The 19,749-nt window shown below is 52.5% G+C and overlaps 8 protein-coding genes across 8 annotated transcripts; 4 read left to right on the top strand and 4 right to left on the bottom strand.

Annotated features, from left to right (window-relative positions):
- Window positions 1-2,359: 2,359 nt before the first annotated feature.
- CGCS363_v006624 (uncharacterized protein) lies at window positions 2,360-3,442 on the top strand (the record flags this gene model as incomplete). The annotated part of the gene is made up of 1 exon (XM_036638473.1): window positions 2,360-3,442. The coding sequence occupies one exon, from the start codon at window positions 2,360-2,362 to the stop codon at window positions 3,440-3,442; it is 1,083 nt and encodes a 360-aa protein (XP_036495416.1).
- Window positions 3,443-3,698: 256 nt separating this feature from the next.
- Window positions 3,699-4,637, bottom strand: CGCS363_v006623 (uncharacterized protein; the record flags this gene model as incomplete). The annotated part of the gene is made up of 1 exon (XM_036638472.1): window positions 3,699-4,637. The coding sequence occupies one exon, from the start codon at window positions 4,635-4,637 to the stop codon at window positions 3,699-3,701; it is 939 nt and encodes a 312-aa protein (XP_036495423.1).
- Window positions 4,638-5,291: 654 nt separating this feature from the next.
- On the top strand, window positions 5,292-6,366 carry SWC5 (SWR1-complex protein 5; the record flags this gene model as incomplete). The annotated part of the gene is made up of 2 exons (XM_036638471.1): window positions 5,292-5,632; window positions 5,694-6,366. 2 exons carry the CDS (start codon window positions 5,292-5,294, stop codon window positions 6,364-6,366), a joined length of 1,014 nt encoding a protein of 337 aa, XP_036495422.1.
- Window positions 6,367-6,479: 113 nt separating this feature from the next.
- Window positions 6,480-7,374, bottom strand: GSTK1 (Glutathione S-transferase kappa 1; the record flags this gene model as incomplete). Its single annotated transcript, XM_036638470.1, has 4 exons — window positions 6,480-7,063; window positions 7,114-7,154; window positions 7,210-7,288; window positions 7,341-7,374. The coding sequence occupies 4 exons, from the start codon at window positions 7,372-7,374 to the stop codon at window positions 6,480-6,482; spliced, it is 738 nt and encodes a 245-aa protein (XP_036495421.1).
- Window positions 7,375-7,826: 452 nt separating this feature from the next.
- Hsdl2 (Hydroxysteroid dehydrogenase-like protein 2) lies at window positions 7,827-8,956 on the top strand (the record flags this gene model as incomplete). Its single annotated transcript, XM_036638469.1, has 4 exons — window positions 7,827-7,920; window positions 7,976-8,166; window positions 8,241-8,573; window positions 8,645-8,956. 4 exons carry the CDS (start codon window positions 7,827-7,829, stop codon window positions 8,954-8,956), a joined length of 930 nt encoding a protein of 309 aa, XP_036495420.1.
- Window positions 8,957-9,228: 272 nt separating this feature from the next.
- Window positions 9,229-14,218, bottom strand: CGCS363_v006619 (Tat-binding-like protein 7; the record flags this gene model as incomplete). The annotated part of the gene is made up of 3 exons (XM_036638468.1): window positions 9,229-10,914; window positions 10,968-11,246; window positions 11,297-14,218. The coding sequence occupies 3 exons, from the start codon at window positions 14,216-14,218 to the stop codon at window positions 9,229-9,231; spliced, it is 4,887 nt and encodes a 1,628-aa protein (XP_036496312.1).
- Window positions 14,219-16,662: 2,444 nt separating this feature from the next.
- On the top strand, window positions 16,663-16,926 carry CGCS363_v006618 (uncharacterized protein; the record flags this gene model as incomplete). The annotated part of the gene is made up of 1 exon (XM_036638467.1): window positions 16,663-16,926. The coding sequence occupies one exon, from the start codon at window positions 16,663-16,665 to the stop codon at window positions 16,924-16,926; it is 264 nt and encodes an 87-aa protein (XP_036496307.1).
- Window positions 16,927-18,395: 1,469 nt separating this feature from the next.
- On the bottom strand, window positions 18,396-19,338 carry cah-2 (Carbonic anhydrase; the record flags this gene model as incomplete). The annotated part of the gene is made up of 2 exons (XM_036638466.1): window positions 18,396-18,784; window positions 18,873-19,338. The coding sequence occupies 2 exons, from the start codon at window positions 19,336-19,338 to the stop codon at window positions 18,396-18,398; spliced, it is 855 nt and encodes a 284-aa protein (XP_036496317.1).
- Window positions 19,339-19,749: the final 411 nt, after the last annotated feature.

The following is a 19,749-nucleotide window of genomic DNA, read 5'->3' as shown; positions in this document are numbered from 1 at the left end:
ATTAATAAAGATATATAAGAGCTAGAATATTATATTAAGGATATAACGCTAATATAGTATTATAAAGAGGTAATATTAATTAAATAATAGTTATAGAGAAACTATATAGTCTATAGTTAGTAAGTAATATAGAAGTTATACTAATTAACTTTCTACTTAACTATCTATAAACTTTAAAACCTAATCCCCCTAATAATATAGTAGCAGCATAAAAGTAGTATAAGAGTAACTTTTAAGTAGTAAGTAAAGTATTATAAAGTCTCCTCTTCCTCCTCACTCTCCTCCTCCTCTCTTTCTTCCTCTTCTTCCTCCTCTTCTCTTTCTCCCTTAATATAAGTAAAATAGATATATTATAATAATAAGTTAGCTAAGTTCTCAAAAAGTATAAATAATAATATATAAAGTAAACTACTTATTAAATCTTATTAAGAGTAATAACTATATAGCTAAAAAGTATAATAAGAGTAATATTAAGAAAAGTAAAGTTCTCTATAACTATAATTATATAAGCTAAGAGCTACTTAAAAGTAGAGCTAAAAATAAATATAAGAGTAGTACTAATAATAAAAGTAAGAGTAATAAGAATAAGAGGTATAAGAGTAGTACTAATAAGATCTTTAAACTTAATCTTAGCTTAAAGAGGGGGCATAATATATATAAAAGTAGAGTTATAGCAAGAAAGCACCTTTAGTATATTACTAATAATAACTTAGTAATCCTCTTAAACTTAGAGGAATTAGTAAAAGAATATTATAAGAATAACTAGAGAGCTATAACTTACCTCTAAGTTATAAATATTATTATTAAAAGCTTCTATAGTATCTTAGAGGTTATTAATAGCCTCCTCAGTAAAGTTAAAGATCTAAAGTAATTAAGATACTATAAGGAAGTAATAAGGAAGCAGCATACTTATACTACTAAGATAGGTATATCTATAAGAAGTATACTCTATATAGTAAACACCTTTACCTAAAACTATTATTAGTATTATAATAAAATAGTAATATTATAATATATACCTATTTAATTATAGCACTTAATATTAAGGTTAGCTGCTTTACGTCTAACATAAGTAATATAATATATATAACTAACCTAAGCACTACTAACCTTAATCACTTTTATAACCTTCTTTCTTTTCTTCTAAGAAGTAAGCTAAATAATAATAAATAAAAGTAGCATATATATAAAGAGCATATATATATTAAGGTAAGTAAAGTTAGATAGAGGGCGCTTACTACTACTATTACTATTAAGGTTAGGGGATAGGGGGGCACTAAAGGCAAGAACAGTAGATATAATAAGACTAGCTAGTAAGTTAGTAGTATAAAAGAGAGAAAGATATAGTAATAATATATCTTAAGAACTACTATATAAATAAAGATCTAATAATATAAATAATTAGTAGAGAAGATATAATAATAATATAAAAAAGGTAATAAGTAAAATATATAAAGTTATTCTTAAATAAGGAAAAAAGAGGAAAGGAAATAAGAAAGTATATATTAAAGAGGAAATAATTATTAGCCTTAAAAAATAAGTTATATTAACCTTAAAAAGTAAGTTAACTGCTAACTTAAAAGCAAGAGATATTATAAAGGAAAGTATAATTAGTTAAAAAGTAAAGGTATTAATTAGGCATAAATATACCCTTAACAGCATAAATATAACCTATATATAAGGCTAGTAAGAATAATAACTATAGGGCAGCCTAATATCACATTCATCTTTAAAGACAAAGCTCTTAGGATAAGGGCGCCCTATCAGGATCACTAGAACTAGTTAAGCATAGGGAGGAAACAACAAAAGAGCAGCAAGGTTATATATAGGGAGCAGGTTACACACATTATATAGGGAGGCAGATTTCAGTAATCCATCTTTTGACCCCTAACTGCAGTTAGCCTCTGTGAGCCTCCACCCTGTGTCACACACCTAATTGACAAACAGCTCCAACGGTTGCTATGCATCGAAAGCAGGGACGTATGACCGAGCGCAAGCCTTTCAAGATGGTACCGGATCTGCGTCTGGAATTCAGTACAAACCACCGCTCTACGAATGGATGGCTGGGATGGACGTTCGTGGCACCTTGCCTACCTCCTGGGTGGATTCAATAGCGTTAAAGTCAGCCGCAACTTCTGGGCCGACACATCAGGTCGAGAATGTCAGTTTGACACTGGTGGAAAGCCAAATGATCGCGTATCCCGGCGGTACATGGTATCCTGCTTTTGTTGGGTGCCTAGGCACTGGGGCTGCGGCAACTGTCAATCAGTCCTTCACAACATCATCGTATCCCATTAATGCCAGCCTGATACCTGGTGCGCTCTGGTTCAACGACAAAATACCTTCCAACTCGTTCAGCATGCATATTGGATCGGTCTCTTCGCAGATGGCGGGATCTCTCTGGTTTGGCGGATACGATCAGAACAGGTTGATCGGGGACGTTTTGGTGGCAGACGAGGACTTCGTTCGGAGTCCAATAACTCTCAAAGATATCGCTATTGATGTCATACAAGGAGCTTCGCCGTTCGAATTCACCGCCAAGAGTGGTCTCTTAGCCGCAGGGAATACCTCTATCGCCAACGGGCTCCCGGTGGCTGTTGATGGATGTTCCCCGTACCTTACTTTACCAAGATCAACCTGCGACAACATTGCTGCGAATCTCCCGGTTACTTTCAACGCCGATCTCGGGTTGTATATCTGGGACGCAGAGTCTACAAAATATCGCCAAATTGTTTCGTCAGCATCAGCATTATCTTTCACCTTCCTCTCCGACTCGAACACGAAGACGACTACGGTCCGTGTGCCGTTTTACCATCTCAACTTGACGCTATCCGAACCCCTCGTCGATTCACCGATGCAATACTTTCCTTGCTTTACTGGCGGCCCTGGCACATACAACTTAGGTCGAGCGTTTCTCCAGGACGCGTTTCTCGGTGCAAATTGGGGGCAGTCTAAGTGGTGGCTTGGTCAGGCGCCTGGACCCAACATCCAGCTGTCTCCAAGCGTCATTGAGATTACCGAAGATGATGTTTCCATCAAAAGTGGCAGCAATGATTGGGAACGATCGTGGGAGGGAGCTTGGAAGGCCTTGACCGAAGACGAGGCAAACGGCACCACTACCGTAGAACCTCCCGTGCAGTCTGGCGTGTCGAGCAATGACGGTCAGAAAGAAGACTCTGCTGTTCTTTCAACGGGAGCCAAGGTAGGCATCGGTTTGGGTTGTTCTGTGGCAGCGCTTGCTGGTTTTGGCGCGTTGGCCTTTTTCTACTATCGACGGAGGAAAGCAAAAACTGTAATATTGGATCAAACGGTCATGGCTGAATATCAGAAGGGCCCTGCAGAGATGTATGGCTCTTCCCCTAGCGATATGACACCTATGAGTGAGCTTGAATCGCGGCCAGTGCCAAAACAAGCATCTCATGATCCGGTGGAGTTGCCGTAGTATTGCCAGTAAGGCAGTAACTCTGGGATTTATCTTCTTCATCTCTTCATCCCATCATCTTCTTTTTAACGTAATACTTCAGGTCGGCAGACTTCTAGTATTACTAGCTGAGTTGTGCCGATTTATGACTGTTGCACAGTCATTCCTACTTTTATTCATCCTGCAGCGGTCACTTAGTCCAGCTGCAATTGACAACGTTGATCATAATGAGTATATCCTGAGTCGAGTCAATTGTCATATGGTGTGTACAAGTTCTTTATGCACTAGCTTGAAGCCTCTTCAGCTCTTCCTCCTTCATCCGCTCTTGAATCTTAAGTCTCTCTGGAACGACTCTCTCCCTAGGCGACGTGATACCCCACTCAGGCAGTGACTCTGCCCCCAAAGCCCTCAAAGTTGCCTCCTCCACCAAGCTGAACTTTGATCCATGCGGTCGATGAAACCGATGCGGTTCTTTCAGTGACACAGGCGGGTTTGTGATAATACGCAACTTCCGTAGCTGATTTCTCGACGCGCTGTGCAGCATCAATGGATGGAGGAGGTACACGTCGCCAACCTGCCCAACAGCTTCGACAAACTCCCCGCAGCTCTCAGCAAGCGAGTTGAACCAATTTAGGTTCCTCTCTGCGGCAAAGTCGGGATGACCCCGTGGCACCATCCGTGGCGAGACCCCGTCCGGATGTTCGTACAAATGCTTCGCAACCTTTGGAATCGCTTCGGGGCAAATCACAGTCCCGCCGCCGCCAGGGACGATGTCCGTGAAAAGGGGTATGACGAGCAAGCCCTGTTCCGCGGAGTCGAGGTAATGAACGAAGAAATCGCCGTCCACATGCCAGTTGTCGAGGTCCTTGGGGTTCTGTTCTTGCCCCTCGAACTCGGGGCTGCCAAGATTCACGATGAGGGAGTCACGCCAGTGTTTCGAGTCGGGTGCGATGCGGTCTTCACCGCCGCAGACTTCGCAGATGGCGGCCCAGGCTTTCGGTGCGAATTCGGAGCAGTCGAACGTGCGGTGGGAGGGCATATTTGTGCGGTGCTTCCAGGTTGACTTATCGTTTGGGTCCATGCCCAGACGGGTCCAGACGTCTTTTGTCACCCAATCTGCCTGCTCTTTGGTGAAGCAATTGCTTAGCTTCAGCCAGCCGGTGGTCCGGAAGTGCTCTTTCTGGGCTTCGGTGAGAGGTTCTGCTATCGGAGACATGGTTTTGGAATGAAAGGGAGCAGACGAGAGAAATCAATAAACCGCAGGGGCGGGAGAATATGCTTGATTGATATAGACCCCCACTCAGGAGCTGGGGACCAGCATCGAGTCCCTCGAACGGGAGCGAGGAGATGCGGGGTCCGGGATAAGGTATGCAGAAGTAGTCAATTAAGCCGCGTCTGATTGGATTTGTTTCAAGACTTTCAGACTCCAGAAAAGACCAAATTTCACGCAAAACTTTGAAAGACGTCAACGCAAGCAGTGCTCGGAAGAAAGATGCCGTCGTGAGGGTTCACATGTAGTCAATAACTTCGACGGTTTTGAAGCTACAAACGGCCGCGCCGGCTAAATGGGAATTCTATGGGTCTCTTGCCGATCCCCCACCTAGAAGAAAACCCAAAAGTTTAACGGCCTTCAATGTGAAGGACGAGTCTAGTTCGGGAGATAATGGCAGAAATGCCGAGTCATCCAAGTGCAGGTTGGGGGTAGCCCATCATAAGTCGTCGAATTAACCACGAATTGGTGATTGGTCATTGACCGACCCACTCACCGAAAGCTCGGTCAATCAAATGCCGACACCAACCGACCAAATCTTTCAGGTCGACAAACATCACCAGCCTAGCTTCTACACCCCCGAAACCCCAGACCCTCAAGATGCCGCCAGACCCAACGATCGACGACGAGGAATACGAGTCCTCCCAAGACTCTGACTTCGCGCCCGAAGACGCCGCCGGCGCCGATGGCGGTGCCGAGTCTGAGGCAGAGGACTCTTCCGACTCCGACTCCGAAACCGCGAAGACCAGCAAGCGCAAACGCGACGCCGCCGCGGGCGATGAGGCAGACGATGCGGGATTCGAGAACTCGGGCGACGAAGCGCTGATCAAGAAGGCGAAGAAGAAGCGCAAGAAGGCGAGAGGCGGCGATGGGGCGCCGGACGGGGATGACGAGGGCGGCGAGGGAGGGCTGGTGAAGACGCGGAGCATGCGCGCTGCAGAGTGAGTTGTCGCGTCGCTCTGAGTTACTCAATAGGCCTCGAATGCTGACTTGGTGCATTAGAAAAGTAGAGCGAAAGATGGCTGCTGCTACCGGGCCGGTGACGGTCGACGTCGACGCGATTTGGGCGCAGATGCTCGCGGGGCAGACGACGACGCAACCGAGCCAAGAACAGGGCGCCGGAGAAGCGGACGCCACCGCGCAACCTTCCGGCACAACAGACGCGCAAAAGCAAACCGACGCACCGGAAACCGAGCCCTCAGATATGATCCGCATCAAGCGAACGTACAATTTTGCCGGAAAAGTGCAGACAGAGGAGAAGCTCGTGCCGCGCGACTCGGCCGAGGCGAAGCTCTACCTTGCCTCGCTGGGCAAAGACGCACCCGCTGACGAAGCCGCCGCTGAGCCGGAAGAGCCAAAGAGGGTTCTGAAGAAGGCATTCCGTTCGGCGTTTGAGCCCACCATTGAAATCGTCGGGCAGCGGTCTGACTTGAACCTGGGCATGACGGTGCGGATCAAGGCACGCGAGAAGCAGGCGCAGGCGAAGAAGCTCAACACGGTCGAGAAGAGCAAGATGGACTGGGCCGGGTACGTGGACAAGGAGGGTCTCAAGGACGAGTTGGAGCTGGCGGGTCGGTCCAAGGAGTCTTACGCTGGAAGGCAGGACTTTTTGGCGCGCAGCGAGGCCAAGAGGGAGGAGGAAGCCCGGCGGGCGAGGATTTCGGGGCGTGTATGAACACTTTTATATGGATATTGGATGGCTTTGGCTAGGCGTTTGTCTACGGCAGATTGGAAGAAGAGATACCCCTTGCTCACACAGATGACTACATTCTCGCTGTCCCTCTTTAACTACAGCTTCGTGTCCTTCCTCTGTGACCCGGGCGGCAGAATCGCAATGTCCTGAAACGGGACGCCCAAGAACTCGTACAAGAAATGGAACCTGTCGCTGCCGAAGAAAGGCTCCTCCTTGCCCTCGTCGTTAACGGCCCAGAACCACGGCGCGCCGAACGCGCCCCTTTCAACCGCCTCCTGCGTCTTGGCCTTCACCGCGTCCTTGATCTCCTGCGTCGCGGTGCCCTCCATGATCTTCTTCACATCGGCCTCGCTGAACAGCTTGGCCTGGGCTCCCGCAGGTGGCGGGTACTCCTGCGGCGCGTCGGCCAGCGCTTTGACCAGGACGTCGGGCTTGGTGAGGTTCAAGTTAGGCGGCTCCCAGAAGCAGTGCAGGAGCCAGTGCCAGGCTGTCTGGTAGGTCGAGTCTGGGTAGGTCTTTTTGATGAAGTGCAGGGCGCGCAGGGGCAGGATCGTCATGCTGCGGTCCATGAAGTCTGGGGGCGTGGTGATGTCGGGTTTGCCGACGCGGATGGAGGAGCGCCGGGCGTCATGAGTGCCATACTTGGCCTTTGCGGGGAGTGTCCATGGCGGCTTGTTTCCTGCGACGATCTTAGTGAAGGCAGACCTGAATGGAAGGGGGCTGACGTACCGGATGCCGCGTTGATGCCGCCGAGAAGCACGGGATGGAGGCTGCCGGCCGATGAGAGGTGAGACAAAGGTTAGGAAGTGAGGGATGGGAACGGACTCTAGCTTGACACCATGTGCGGCGAGAGCACCCTGGTTCTTGATGATGTAGTAGAACGCGATGTAGCTGTACAGCGATGCTTGGTCGCCCACTTAGTCTCACAGGCTTATCTGCTGCACACCGAGACTCACCGATATCAATGTACATATCTACTTTGCCGCCCATCTTGGCGACGCAGGACCGAACTATTTTTTCGACAGGCTTGGTCTTTCTGGACGAATGGTTTCGAGAACGCGATGGATAACCCCGACAGTCGCGATGTCGCAATCGCTCAAAGTGGGAAAGTTGTTAAATAACCGGGTGATGTGGTAGGTATGAGGTGAAGTCGCCAGAGTGGGGTTACATCCTCGGCACAGCTGGAATCTGGGGAAGCTCCTTGCTCCGGGGTGGATGATCACTAATACACATCACCGACAACCGACGACGTGCGACGCGACAAATCGAAGTAATCAAGGCCGAGAATGTTCAAATTCTAACTCTAAGAGAAGAAATCTTGTGCTTTGATCTTGAAAGACCTTCAAAACCCCATCAGTTCAAGCGGTTAATAGTGCCATTCCCACAATCCATTATCTTTCATACACAGCAACCCCTGCCAAGCTCAGACTTTAGTTGTCAAGATGGCCTCACCGAAGCAAGTCGCTCTCGTCGTAGGCGCATCAAGAGGCATAGGACGTCAAATCGCCATTGATCTTGCAAAAAGTGGCTACGCCGGTACACCTCCTTGGCATTTACCCAGCTTCCTCACGACCGCTAACAAATTCCACAGTCGTCGTAGCCGCAAAGTCAACAAGCGACGCTTCTAAAGTCTCACCCTTCCCACCAGACCCGAACTCACAAGCTTCGACGATCAGCACCGTAGCCCGCGAAATCCACGAAGCCGGCGGCGACGCAACACCCATAGCCGTGGACGTCCGTGACCAGGAGAGCATCACGCGACTCGTCGACCAGACAATCCAGGTACGATCCAAAACGTTTACTAATCCGCTAAATCTCAACTGCCGCACAATCACAGCTCACCCTTCACCACATAGATATACTCCCGTCTCGACGTCCTAGTCTACAACTCCGGCGCAATCTGGTGGGCCTCCGTGGAAGACACGCCCCCCAAACGCTTCCAGCTCATGCAGCGCGTCAACCCAGAGGGCCTCTACCTCACCCTGCACGCCTGCCTCCCGCACCTAGAGCGCGAGGGCGCCGGCCGCATTGTCGTGGTCAGCCCGCCCATCTACAGCCGCTTCTTCCGCGGCAAGACGGCATATGCCATGGGCAAGGTCGGCATGAGCGTCTTGACTAAAGGTCTAGCCATGGATTTCGTGAGGCAGGGGTTGGACCGGATGGCCATCACCAGCATCTGGCCCGCTGTGGTATGTTGTCTCCTTTATTGCAATCAAGTCCTCGGCGGTGTATAAGATATTCACCTATCTGCAATTTCTAGGCAATCGAATCCGCAGCCACGCAAAAGTTTCAGGCGTCAAATCCAGACGAGGCCAAGGACCTGCGTAAACCCACCATCTTCTCAGATGCGGTGCTTGCTATCGTGCGAGCCCCGGCGGGTGTCGTGAATGGCGAACTCGTGCTCGACGAAGACTTCTTGAGAGACCACGCGGATGTGACGGACTTCTCCAAATATGCCCTCGTGCCTGGATCAAGTCCGCGTAGGATTATGCCTGCAGAGCTCCCGGACTTGACCGTCAAGGAGCAGGATGATGAGGGGAAGAGGTACAGCAGTGCAAAAGCAAAGATATGAAAGAAGTACCTCACTGTCCCAGACGTGATGTTGATGCAACTATTGTCTATTGCCTGCCGCGCTACGCAGTCAGGATGCGGTGCTTCTCGGTATAGTGTACTTTATCAAAGAAAATGAGGTCGTCCTGTCGCTCGCAAACTAGTAGACCCTTTCCGTGTCCCCTTTTCCCCTCGCCAGATCCTTCTCTCCGCAATGCCGAAAGAATGTTTTGAAAAACCAAACAACAAATGTACTATTTTTACAAACCCTTCGCAACACCATCTCCCCTCATTTTATACCTCCTGGCTCTGCTGGAAGAGCCCTTGGATGTTTTCGATGTCGCTTATCGTCTCATTAAACACCTTGGTGAGGTCTCCAAGAACCTTCATACGGTTCCACTCATGCCTCGTGCGCCAGATTTCATCCATCAACTCGCGGTTGATCTGCTCGAGTTGCTCAATGGTACAGCCCGATGTCCCCTCGGTCAACTCGTCAAGGAAATTCTCAACCTGTTCCTCGTGAATCACAGGCTGTTGCTGCGACAAGGACGAGCCGGAATTTCGAATCTCTTCGCCTGGCGAGTCGTTCAGGATGTTAACCAGAGTCGGGGCATGCGACTTGGAATCACCCGAGCTTCTAGACTTGTTAGGTGATGAGTTCTGGCTACCTGGCCCGCCCATTGAGGGACGTATGACACCGCGCGCGATGCCTTGGGCCTGGGAGTGTGGCCAAATTTCGTCGCTCGAGGTGGCCTGGCTAGCCTGCATGCCGGCTGGGATCTGCGTGTCTTGCAGCTGAGAATTATCGCCCTGGCTCTGCTGCTCGCCGTGCACACCATTAGTGCCTTGTGTCCACTTCTCTCCCGACGATCTTTGAGACGGATCTGACGTCTTAGTCGTTGACGCATCGTTCAGTAGATCTGAAGGAGACATGCCAGGAGGCACCGTGGTGATCATTGACTTCTGAGAAACCACGGTTGTGCCGGTTATCGCGCCCGTTGCTTGGTTGCCCTGTGCCGGCCACTGGGGAGGCTGCATAGATGAGCTGTCCTGGGTGGTGTCATCATCGACCCCGCTCATGTGAACGTCGCTTTGCCGTGATGGGTTGGACGTTCCATTGCTCTGGGGAGGAACAGCAGGGCCGCCGCTAGGTCCCGGGCTCATAACCTGGAAGCGAGCCATGGCATGAGAAGAGCCAGGGATGCGCTCGCCCAAGGTGACAGGTCCTTGAGAGTCGCTGTCATTACCCCCGGCTGCATCAGTTTGGACGCGATCGACGATGGACTGCATAGCCTTCCTCTTTCTCTCCTTCTCGGCTGCAGCTCTGGCACGTTGGACTTGTCTCTGGTACAGAGACTCCCAGTCCACGGTGGCTGTGTTGCCTTCGATAGTCGCGACATCAACCTCGACATTGCTTACAAGCTCGTTCGCCTTCAACGTGCGCTCCTTGTCGCCGATGTTCTTGGAGTCCCTCGCAAGAGATTTTATGTCTTTGAGGAAGTCCTTAGGACGGCAGTAGTACCCGTTTGAAAGACGCTCCTCAATGGTCGTGGTTTCCAAGTTCGAGAACGTCTTGCCTGTGGCCGTTTCGCGAAGCACGTCATCGCCGTATTTATCCTTCACAATCTCGAATGGCCGAGGCTCGACACCTGCCAGGTCGGGGCGCACGAAGTTAATTTGGTTCTCGGCGAAGAGGTAGTCGAGTTGGCTCTGTGGAATGACGGGCTGTCTGAACTTTTTGTACTTTCTGTTGATCTGGTCCATGATTGGTTGAAGTTGTACTTTAAGAATGTTGAGAAGCTGATGATCGCGCTTCTGCATGGCCTTGACTTCTTCCTTTGAAGGCACCTTGGGCGGTGGCGGCGGAGCGACTGGGAGCTGGTCCAAGATCCTCTTCTTTCGGTTGACGGGATCAGGGAATTCGGCCGGGCTCTTGCGGACATGCTCCACGATTGTAGAGAAGTATTCGCGTCGGTTGGGCTTGGTCATGTTAGTCAGTGCCTAGTTATAAAAAGAGAAGCGCAAGTACTCACATGCTTGGGCCGCTCGATCTGAAGCCGGTTCTTGCGAGAAAATGCAAACAGCTCTCGGACGAGGGCTTGAGAAAGGTTCTCGCCAGCCTCATACTCCGAAGTCGCTAGCAACAAGATAGGATCCGTTGGCGGAATCGACTTTAGCATGGCCTTGAAGGTCATGAACGGCAAGCTATCCCGCAGTGATGCGTACCAAGACTCAATGCCAGGAATGTAGATGACACTGGGCTTGTGTCTCTTGACTTCCGTAAAAAGGCCAACGATGACCTGTTCCATGGGCTACAAATAGGTTAGTACAAATACCACAAAAAGAGAAAAGATGAACTTACCCGTCCATCAGCGAGCAAATTGGGAAGGCCGAAGTTTTGAACCTGGACACCCTCGAAGTAGTGAAGAAGCGCAGATGACAGGTAACTCTGGCCCATGCCGGCAAACCCATGGATCAGGAAGCGTGGGCGGAACACACGAGATCGCTCGAACTCTTGATGCATGGCCTCGCGTCCAAACCCATGGTCTTCGTCGTCAAACTGCTCGTACATTGCCTCCTCGAGCGCTGTTAGCTTTTTCTTGCGAGGAAGGACCTCGTCGAGAGCCTTCTTGATAGAGTCGAATTGATCACGCAACAGTGGCTCGATTCCCTTGGGCAGCGGAGCTGCGCCTGTGCCAGCAGATCTTTCTGAAGAGGGCACCATCTTCTTGATAGAGATCATGAAGTCGGTGGCATGAATGCTGATGTTTTCGGGGTTGACGATAAGCTTGTCTTTTGAGGAATAAATCTGTGGGTACGTTCGTTGGATGGCATTGAGAGCAGCCTCAGTGCAAAGTGCTCGGAGGTCGGCACCACCATAACCCTTGGTGTTCTCCGCAAGCGATTGCTTGAAAGGTTCTGAAAGACCCCAATCCTTGGTGTGAATCTCGAGAATGGATCGACGGCCCTCTACGTCAGGAAGAGGGAAGTAGAACTCTCGATCGAATCGACCAGGTCTTCTCAGCGCAGGATCGATGTTGTCTGGACGGTTGGTGGCTCCGATGACGATGACCTGTCCTCGGCCATCCATACCATCCATCAACGCCAAAAGCGTTGACACGATCGACGCGTGAATCTGCTCCTGTTTACTAGAACGTACTGGAGCCAGACCATCGATTTCGTCAAAGAAGATGATACTTGGTTGCGTTCGTCTGGCTTCCTCAAACAGCAGCCGCAGCTGCTTCTCGGCTTCACCAACCCACTTGCTCAGGGCATCGGCTCCCTTGCGCATGTAGAAGGTGATCTTGCGGCCACCAATACCAACAGAGTTGGCGAGGGCACGGGCGAGAAGAGTTTTACCGGTACCAGGAGGACCGTGGAAGAGGACGCCTCGCGGGGGTGTGACGTGGAACTTTTGGAAGAGCTCGGGGTACAGGAGAGGTAACTGAACCATTTCCTTCAGCTGGTCGATGTGACCTTGGAGACCACCAACTTGGTTGAAGTCCACGTTAAGGTCGACACCAAGAGGATCGGCATCAGCGAGGGCCTTTGTGTTTTTAACCTTGCCGACGTTGGGCGTTGCGCCGACACCAGCACCTTCACCACCCACAGGCTGCGCGAGACCAGGGAGCAGGCCACCTGGAGCAGCAGCCGACGTGGGAGTCATGCCAACATTGCCGGCGGCGGCAGAACGTCCACCCATCTCATCGTCACTGCTGTCGGAGTCAACACCTCCAGCAGCGCCGGTGCCCCAAGGTCCAGCGAGAATGGAACCTGCACCGCCTCCGCCTCCAAAGGGACCAAAAGTCGTGTTGAGAGCGCGGTCCCATGCTTGACTGGCGCCTCCACGTCCGTTACGGCGCCGTGCAGGGGTCGGGGCGGGGTCCTCACCATCGTCTTCCTCTATGTTAACGGCGGAAAGAGGAGGCATGAAGTAGTTCATTGGCTTTGCTGCGGCTCTGCGACGCTTCGACGCAGTTTCTTGGTAGATGATTGCGGGTGAAGGTCGCCTTGTGCGGCGGGAGCGCGAGTCTTGTCGAAGTTCGTGCAGCTCCTCGGCAAGCTCATCATGGTCTAGCTCGACTTCATCCCCGGACTCGGCCCCACGGCGCGAGCTTCGGGTGGATCTGCCCTTGGGCTTAGCAGCTCTACCGCGCGGGGCCGGGCTGTCAAAGTCGCCATCTTCAGCATCGGCGGAATTCTTCTTGGTGGGCGATTCGTCAGACATGTGCGCGTCTTCCGCCGACTCTTCACCGGGCTCAAAATCGCTACTGGGCTCTTGGAGGGATTTCGACTTTCGAAGTCCACGGCGAGTGAGACGTCGTGTTGGGGCGTCGCCATCAGTGGGTTCCTTGGGGTCTTCCTCAGGTTCCGCAGCTGAAGGTCCAGATGCACTTCCCCTCTTAGCTCGGGTTCGCCGTGTGATTGGACCCTCGTCCTCTTCATCGTCATCATCAGCTGCAGCATCGGGATCCACCTCGGTCGATTCTTTGATGGCATCTTCCATTACCGCATCCTTGCTATCGACAACCTCCTCGGTGTCTGCAGCCACTGGCTCTGCATCACCGGCCAACTCATCGGCATCGGCGTCATCGTCGCGACGGAAGCTGCTCTCCTGAGTTGCTTCCTCAATCGTGTCTGGTGCCTTCTTCAGTCCCTTAACTGAGCGGGAGTTGCGAGTGCGAGCGAACGTTTCCGGGCTTCGACTCTTAGAAGCACGCTGCATATGCCTGCCCGAGTTTGTCAACTCAACATGCTCTTCCTCGACCTCGGCTGTCCGGGCGCGGGTAGATCTCCTAGTGACAGGTGCAGCAGAAGCCGGATTCTTGGGCACCTTCAGCTTGATCATCAAGGATTCCTTCTTCTTCTTGGGCTTGGCGTGGTCCTCGGAAAGCTCGTCTTCGGATGCTTCAGCTTCTTCAGACTCAGACTCGCTTTCACTCTCCTTGTAGCTGTTGTGCTTTGTTGCGGCCTTCCTGGAACGGCGACCGGCGGCGTTGACGGGGAGATCTTCTTCCTCCTCCTCGTCTTCCGAGACGAATGAGCCCTCTGCCATACTATCAGAGACATCCTCATCATCGTCGTCGATGTCAGATCCACGATACTTGTTCGTGCGTCTTCGGCTGCCGCCGCCTCCACCGCCAGAGCTCTTCGACTTTGAGCCGCGCGATCGCTTCTTGCTTCGTGCGGGTGGCTGGTCGGTACCGGGCTCGAAGTTCTCGTCATCGGAATCCGACTTGTTAGGATCGAAGTCCTCGATGTCGCGCTTACGTTTGGACGGCATCGTGGTGTGGGTGGATTATTAATGGCAGGTGCGGATCGGTTGTGCTTTCGCGTTCTGATTGTTGTGCACGCTGGTTGGCGATGAGCTGCTGCTGCCTGTTGTCGCGAAGAAGTCTGTTTACGCGGTGTCAGCATCCACATGCACTCGAGTATCATCAAAAAAGTGTCTGAGATGGCGAAGGTATCAAGTTGATCTGTATTGGGGCTATTGGGAGGTTGGTGGATGCAAGGAAGGCTCACCTCTGTCTTAGCGCTCAGGGAGAAAGCAAGAACAATGGAAGCGGACGTCAGGTGGTGGTGCAGCAGTGCGCCATTGGGGTTGCGACGATGCAAACGCGAAAAGTCAAGGTGGCCTTGATGTCTGCGACGTGCGTCGTTGGCGATCCCGGGCTGCGTGGAGATGGGCTTGACCACAGGCTGGTGATAGGTTCAGATTCGCAGAAAAATCACCATCGCGCGTTCCACGTCTTGCGCGCCAGGCGTTCACACTCTTGGGCGAGAAGGACGGGGAGTCAGTAGAGTGGGTCTCACGTGCAGACACCAGCCACAAGTGGTCCGAGCGGCGCTTCTTTCTACCTCTGAGGTTGCCATTTCAAGCAGCAGCCATTGGCTGGACCCATTTTTCCGCAGTTCAACGGGAAATCTTGGGGGCCTCAGATTCAACAATCGCGCATCTCTGATACCAAATTCTCTCGATCCGAAGTAACTTGGTCGGCATGTGTATTGCGTCTGCTCAAGCATCGTCAGTGTCCTGTCAACCGATTTTCGTCTCGACCTACCGCAAGTCTGAAGCATGTCAATCACCGTGCAAGGATTGACGGTGCTCATCGGCGCGCGAGGTTAAAAAAAGTCGGGCCCGGGGTAAGTGGGCGTCGAGTGTCCACCACAAAATGTCGCGTTGTCGCGACCACGGTACCACTCGAGGACAGCAAGAGACTGGTATTACTGAGATGAAGTGCGACTCTGGTCGAGTGCATCTGATCTGCCGAGGGGGATGCAAGGCGGGCCGCCGAGACCTCACACCGACTTCGTGGGCATGCGGACTGCGGCGCAGATATCTGCGAAACATCGAACGATGAACGGCAATGATGTCATTTCAGATTGTTCCTCGTTGTCGGGCCTCAGTTTGCGCCGTCTCTGACTGCGGTGCGGTTTCCAGCTCTCGAAGAGGCCCAATGCTCCAGGAGTTTCGAGGGTGTGTCTATCCAAGTAATCTCAACCCCGACGTCAAATTTTCAGCTGCAGTCCGCCAGAAAACTTCCAAACTTCATCATCGCATCCTCATCATGGCGGCTCAACACCAAGCTTCGCCAATTCGACCCTTTATCAGCCCTACAGAGTCCGAGTCTGGGGTAACCTGCGGGCTTTAGGTTCCGAGCCGCCAAGCTCAGGAACGTGGCCGGGGAACGTGGCTGGTGTGTTGATGCCCCCTGGTTAAGGCATCTGCATGGAAGAAGTGGAGCCATGCCTTGCGGCCTGAACGTGGCTCGGTGCGCCCGAGTAAGCAGGCAGCAATCTATCAAAACATCACGTGCAGCGGCGCCCAGAAGCAAACGACGCTAAACCATCGGCGTCGTCCGAACATGCGGGCCGGATGTGACTAAACCAATGCTGCTGACGACGCTGCTGTGCCGACGAACCGTTCCTATTCGCAGATACGCAAATACGGAAACTCGACAAGGAGTCACGGGATTCATACCATGCAGAGCCTTGCATAATATCGGTTTCTCGCGTCCCTCGGGCCTCGTGCTTTCGCGACCAGCCAAATGAGGCTCGGAACTCTTTACGAGCAGCAGCTTGAGTTTCCTCATCCGGTCGTCATCGACGGGCCTCAAACCAACCGTCGCATACCTATCCCTTGTTCTCTCCTGGGCATGTGCAAGCTAATTGCCTAGCACCAACTTTGAGGCCATCACCCAACAATCAGCCCAGTAATGTTGTCCTGCAGATCCTCGCGTATTTTGCAGCCAACAGGAAGGACGAATGCGGAACAACCACGCACAGGGAGAGCGTTGGACAGCCTGCGTTAGCTGTTGCCTTACGAGGCCATCCCCACCTGCGGTTCGCACTCGGTCGCATCGATGGGGAAAGCATGTTCAGCAGACCGGCCTCAGTGGGTCCACCAACGACCGGCAACCCGGCCAAGTCGGTAAACGGCCACTCGGGGCACAGCATTTTAGACCACCGAGCTCCATGGCGACGTCAATCCATGCCGACCAAGCGGCCGAGAGCGCGAGCCAAGAATAAGCAGCCGTGCAGCCGCATTCAGAACAGACATCCTCTCAAGCATTTAAGAGAGGGACACCCCGAGGTCTAGACGGGTCTTTCCAACTCATCGTGTAATCTTGCCTCGACTTCACACCTACACATCAAGCAACATCGAAAGCCACAAACCAATTGGCTTCAACACATATCAAACACTTTCAAAGTCAAACACCAAACATAATGTCTTCTAACCTCTCCGCCCCCAACTTCGAGATGCAGCGGCCCAAGAGCAGCCGCGCCGGCTCCGACGCGAGCTCCATCTCCACTGACTCCTTCACCACCAGAAGGGCAGTCTCCCAGGACTCTCCGCGTCCGGCGAAGAGAAAGTCCTCCCACTCCCAGACGGTCAACGTCTACACCCACTGCGGGCGTCACAGCTCCCAGTTCCTCTTTGGCGGTCGCTCATTCACCGACATGGCGCGCTCCATCTTCAAGCGCGACTAATTTGTTTGTGAACCGGTGTTCTTCTGCAAGAAAAGACAAGAAAGCAGAGAGCACCGTAGCAAGCAAAAGTCATCACCCACAGACGGTTTATCCAACCGTTCGCCGTCGCCGAATGCGACCGGCAGCAGACCCGCCAAGAAGACGGCGTGGCCGCAGGGCTCCACAACGGCTCGAACGGCTCCAGAAGGCGGCGCCAAGCGGGAACCCGCAAAAACCGCCCTCCGATGTTTCCTGCCAGTGTCCCTTTTGTTTGATGCGGAACATTGATCTGCAGAACACCGGATGCGGCGTAAACAAACGCGCAAGTCCCCTCGGCGCCAAGACGAGGAACCGTCCCGGGACGAGAAGCGCATTCCAGCCTCCTCCTCCTCCTCCTCTCCCCTTCTCATCAAGAACTTCTTTTCCGTCACGTCACGCAAGACAAGACAAGACATTTGGGGGCGCGCAAGGGGAAACAAAATCTCCACTCCACCCCTCATCCTATCTCACCTTTCGTAATTTTACGGGGGAACTGATTGCTGGCGCCTTGGCAGCGGTGAAGCCACGAGTAAGGAGGATGAGCTTGAATTGTGCCAAGCAACGGGACCGTTGAAACAGAAGACGCTCGAGCCAATCAGAGGCCGTCCTGGCCACGTCCCTCGTCAACTTCCAGTTTGCTGCTGCTGCTTGCTCGCCGCCGCATTGCGGAGAAGGGCAGACGAAATAAATTGACCCCATGGACGACGTGACATCGCTCCGGTCAGAATCCGTCCTGTTCTTTCTCAGCTGCTCCAATTGGCAAGCAGATGGCGATCTCTTCTCGACGACACCGCCCGCGGACAAATGGCAATAGCCGGATTTCGGTTTGTCTTCACGAAGACAACTCGGAGGCGGATAAAGCCCCATGGTTTCCGTAGCCTTCATCCTCAGCTCTTGTCTGAGACAGCTCTGCTTTTTTTATCCTGTCTTCTCATTTTTGATACCATGTTCCTTGTTCTTGTCTCTGTTTTGTCAATGATACCAGGTAGTCAAACAGTCTACAAAGCATCTGTTTAGCAAATGTTCAACAAATTTTGGTCTGAATAATAAAAACTACATTACAACAAAGAAATGTCTTATCTTAATGCCAATTCGTGACCCTGTCGCCGAGAAATCTAACCCCTGCAACTCGTACGCTTATGATGTCGATACCATGGCTCTCTCGCGTCTCTCATCTCTCCATATGGATATGACCGCATATCATGCGTGTATGTACCTGCCATGTCGTCCTCCTCGATGCAATGTGTACCAGTCTAAAAAGCCCAGCCCTTTGTACTTGTGCCCGTGTATGCCCCCATCACAGAAAACGCCAGTGAAAAAGCAGAAAAACCCTCTCCATGAGATCCACATCGGCGTAACCCCGACTACCAAGTGGGCATCCTCACCTCACCTCACCTCAACCTCTTCCCCCACGCACTTACTCCGCAAACTCCCTTCCCCCAACAACCCACCTAAGGCGACATGGCGTTCAACATGACCCTGGAGTGATCCAGCAGGTTCTTGTGCCCGGGCACGTTCTGCGTGTACCGCGAGTTGAACTTCATCACCCGCTTCGCCGCGCGGAACGTGACGTCGTCCACCGTCAGCGGCTCCGCGACCACGTTCCACGCGATGCCCTCGGTGCACGGCGGCGTCGTCAGGCTGCCGCTGTACTGGTACACGTCGGACCGCGCGAGCAGGTCCTTGAGCTCGCAGAAGTCGAGCCCCTGCGTCTCCGCGTGCGACCCGGGCTCGGCGACCTCGTCCAGGTGCGCGAATACGTTGGCCAGGAACGGCGACGGCGCGGCGTTGTCGACTTCGATGAGGAATCCCACGACGGAGGCGGCGGGACCGGTGGAGTCTGTGGGGGGGAGCAAGATTGTTAGAGATTTATGAACTACCAAGTTTATACAAATACGAGAGAAGAAAAGATGGCAGAAAAAACTTACTCTTGTTCGCCTCCTCGTCCGCCTCAAAGACAAAGTGCACCTCCATGGGGAAGTACTCGCTGTCCACGCGGTGCTCGCTCGGTGTGTGGAAGTGGAACTGCTTGAGCGCGTACACCCGCCCGTCCCGCGTCAGCGTGCCGTTCTGCGCGACCACCTCGAGCGTGCTGCCGAGATTCTCGAACACGGCGCCGTCCGGGTGCGCCGGCACGTCGAAGCCCAGGCTCACGCCGGGGACGAGCGTCGCCGAGGTGTCGTTGAGGTTGATGGGCGACTGGTGCGTGCCCGTGGCACACTTGGAGCTGGCGTTGTTGCGGCCGTGCCAGTTGAGCGGGCCTACGAGGTCGTTGTAGCCGAAGGTTGCGACCTCGACCTCGCCCTCTGCAGCGGAGCGGGCGTAGAGGGAAGTGCGGTGGTGGCAGATTGCCGCCGAGAGGGTTGCGAAGGGGAGGAGGCTTGAGGGTTTCATTATGGCTGGTGTACGTTGAATAGACTGCAAGAGTAGAGAGCTGTAGAATGAGATGAACCTCGAGACTGAAGTCGGGAAGATGGGGGCTCTTTATCCTCCTCCAGATCTCTGGGCACACGATCTCCTCAGATCTTGGAGGAGGGTGTAAGCTGCTTGTCTGGCGGGTACGCACAAAGGACAAGCAGGCATTGTTCGACTCGACCTCCAATGAGCCATCATCTCACGAGGCTGGGTGTGACAAAACAACTTGGCTTCCCCATTCAAGCGGCGTTCAGAATCTTGGCGAGCTCCGTTTCCGCGAAAAAGTGTCGGTAAGGTACGGATACTCCAGTCTCCCCCACGGCCAGGGTGCCGGACTGGGGGGTCCACGAAGGAGTCCCATGGGGGAGGGAGGGGGCGTCAGTCTGCCAG

Source organism: Colletotrichum siamense (genome assembly GCF_013390195.1).
Source record: "Colletotrichum siamense strain Cg363 chromosome Unknown KSG_Cg363_contig04, whole genome shotgun sequence".
NCBI classification, from domain to species: domain Eukaryota; kingdom Fungi; phylum Ascomycota; class Sordariomycetes; order Glomerellales; family Glomerellaceae; genus Colletotrichum; species Colletotrichum siamense.
The sequence above is the reverse complement of the archived record's forward strand: the minus strand, read 5'-3'. Positions and strand labels throughout refer to the sequence as shown.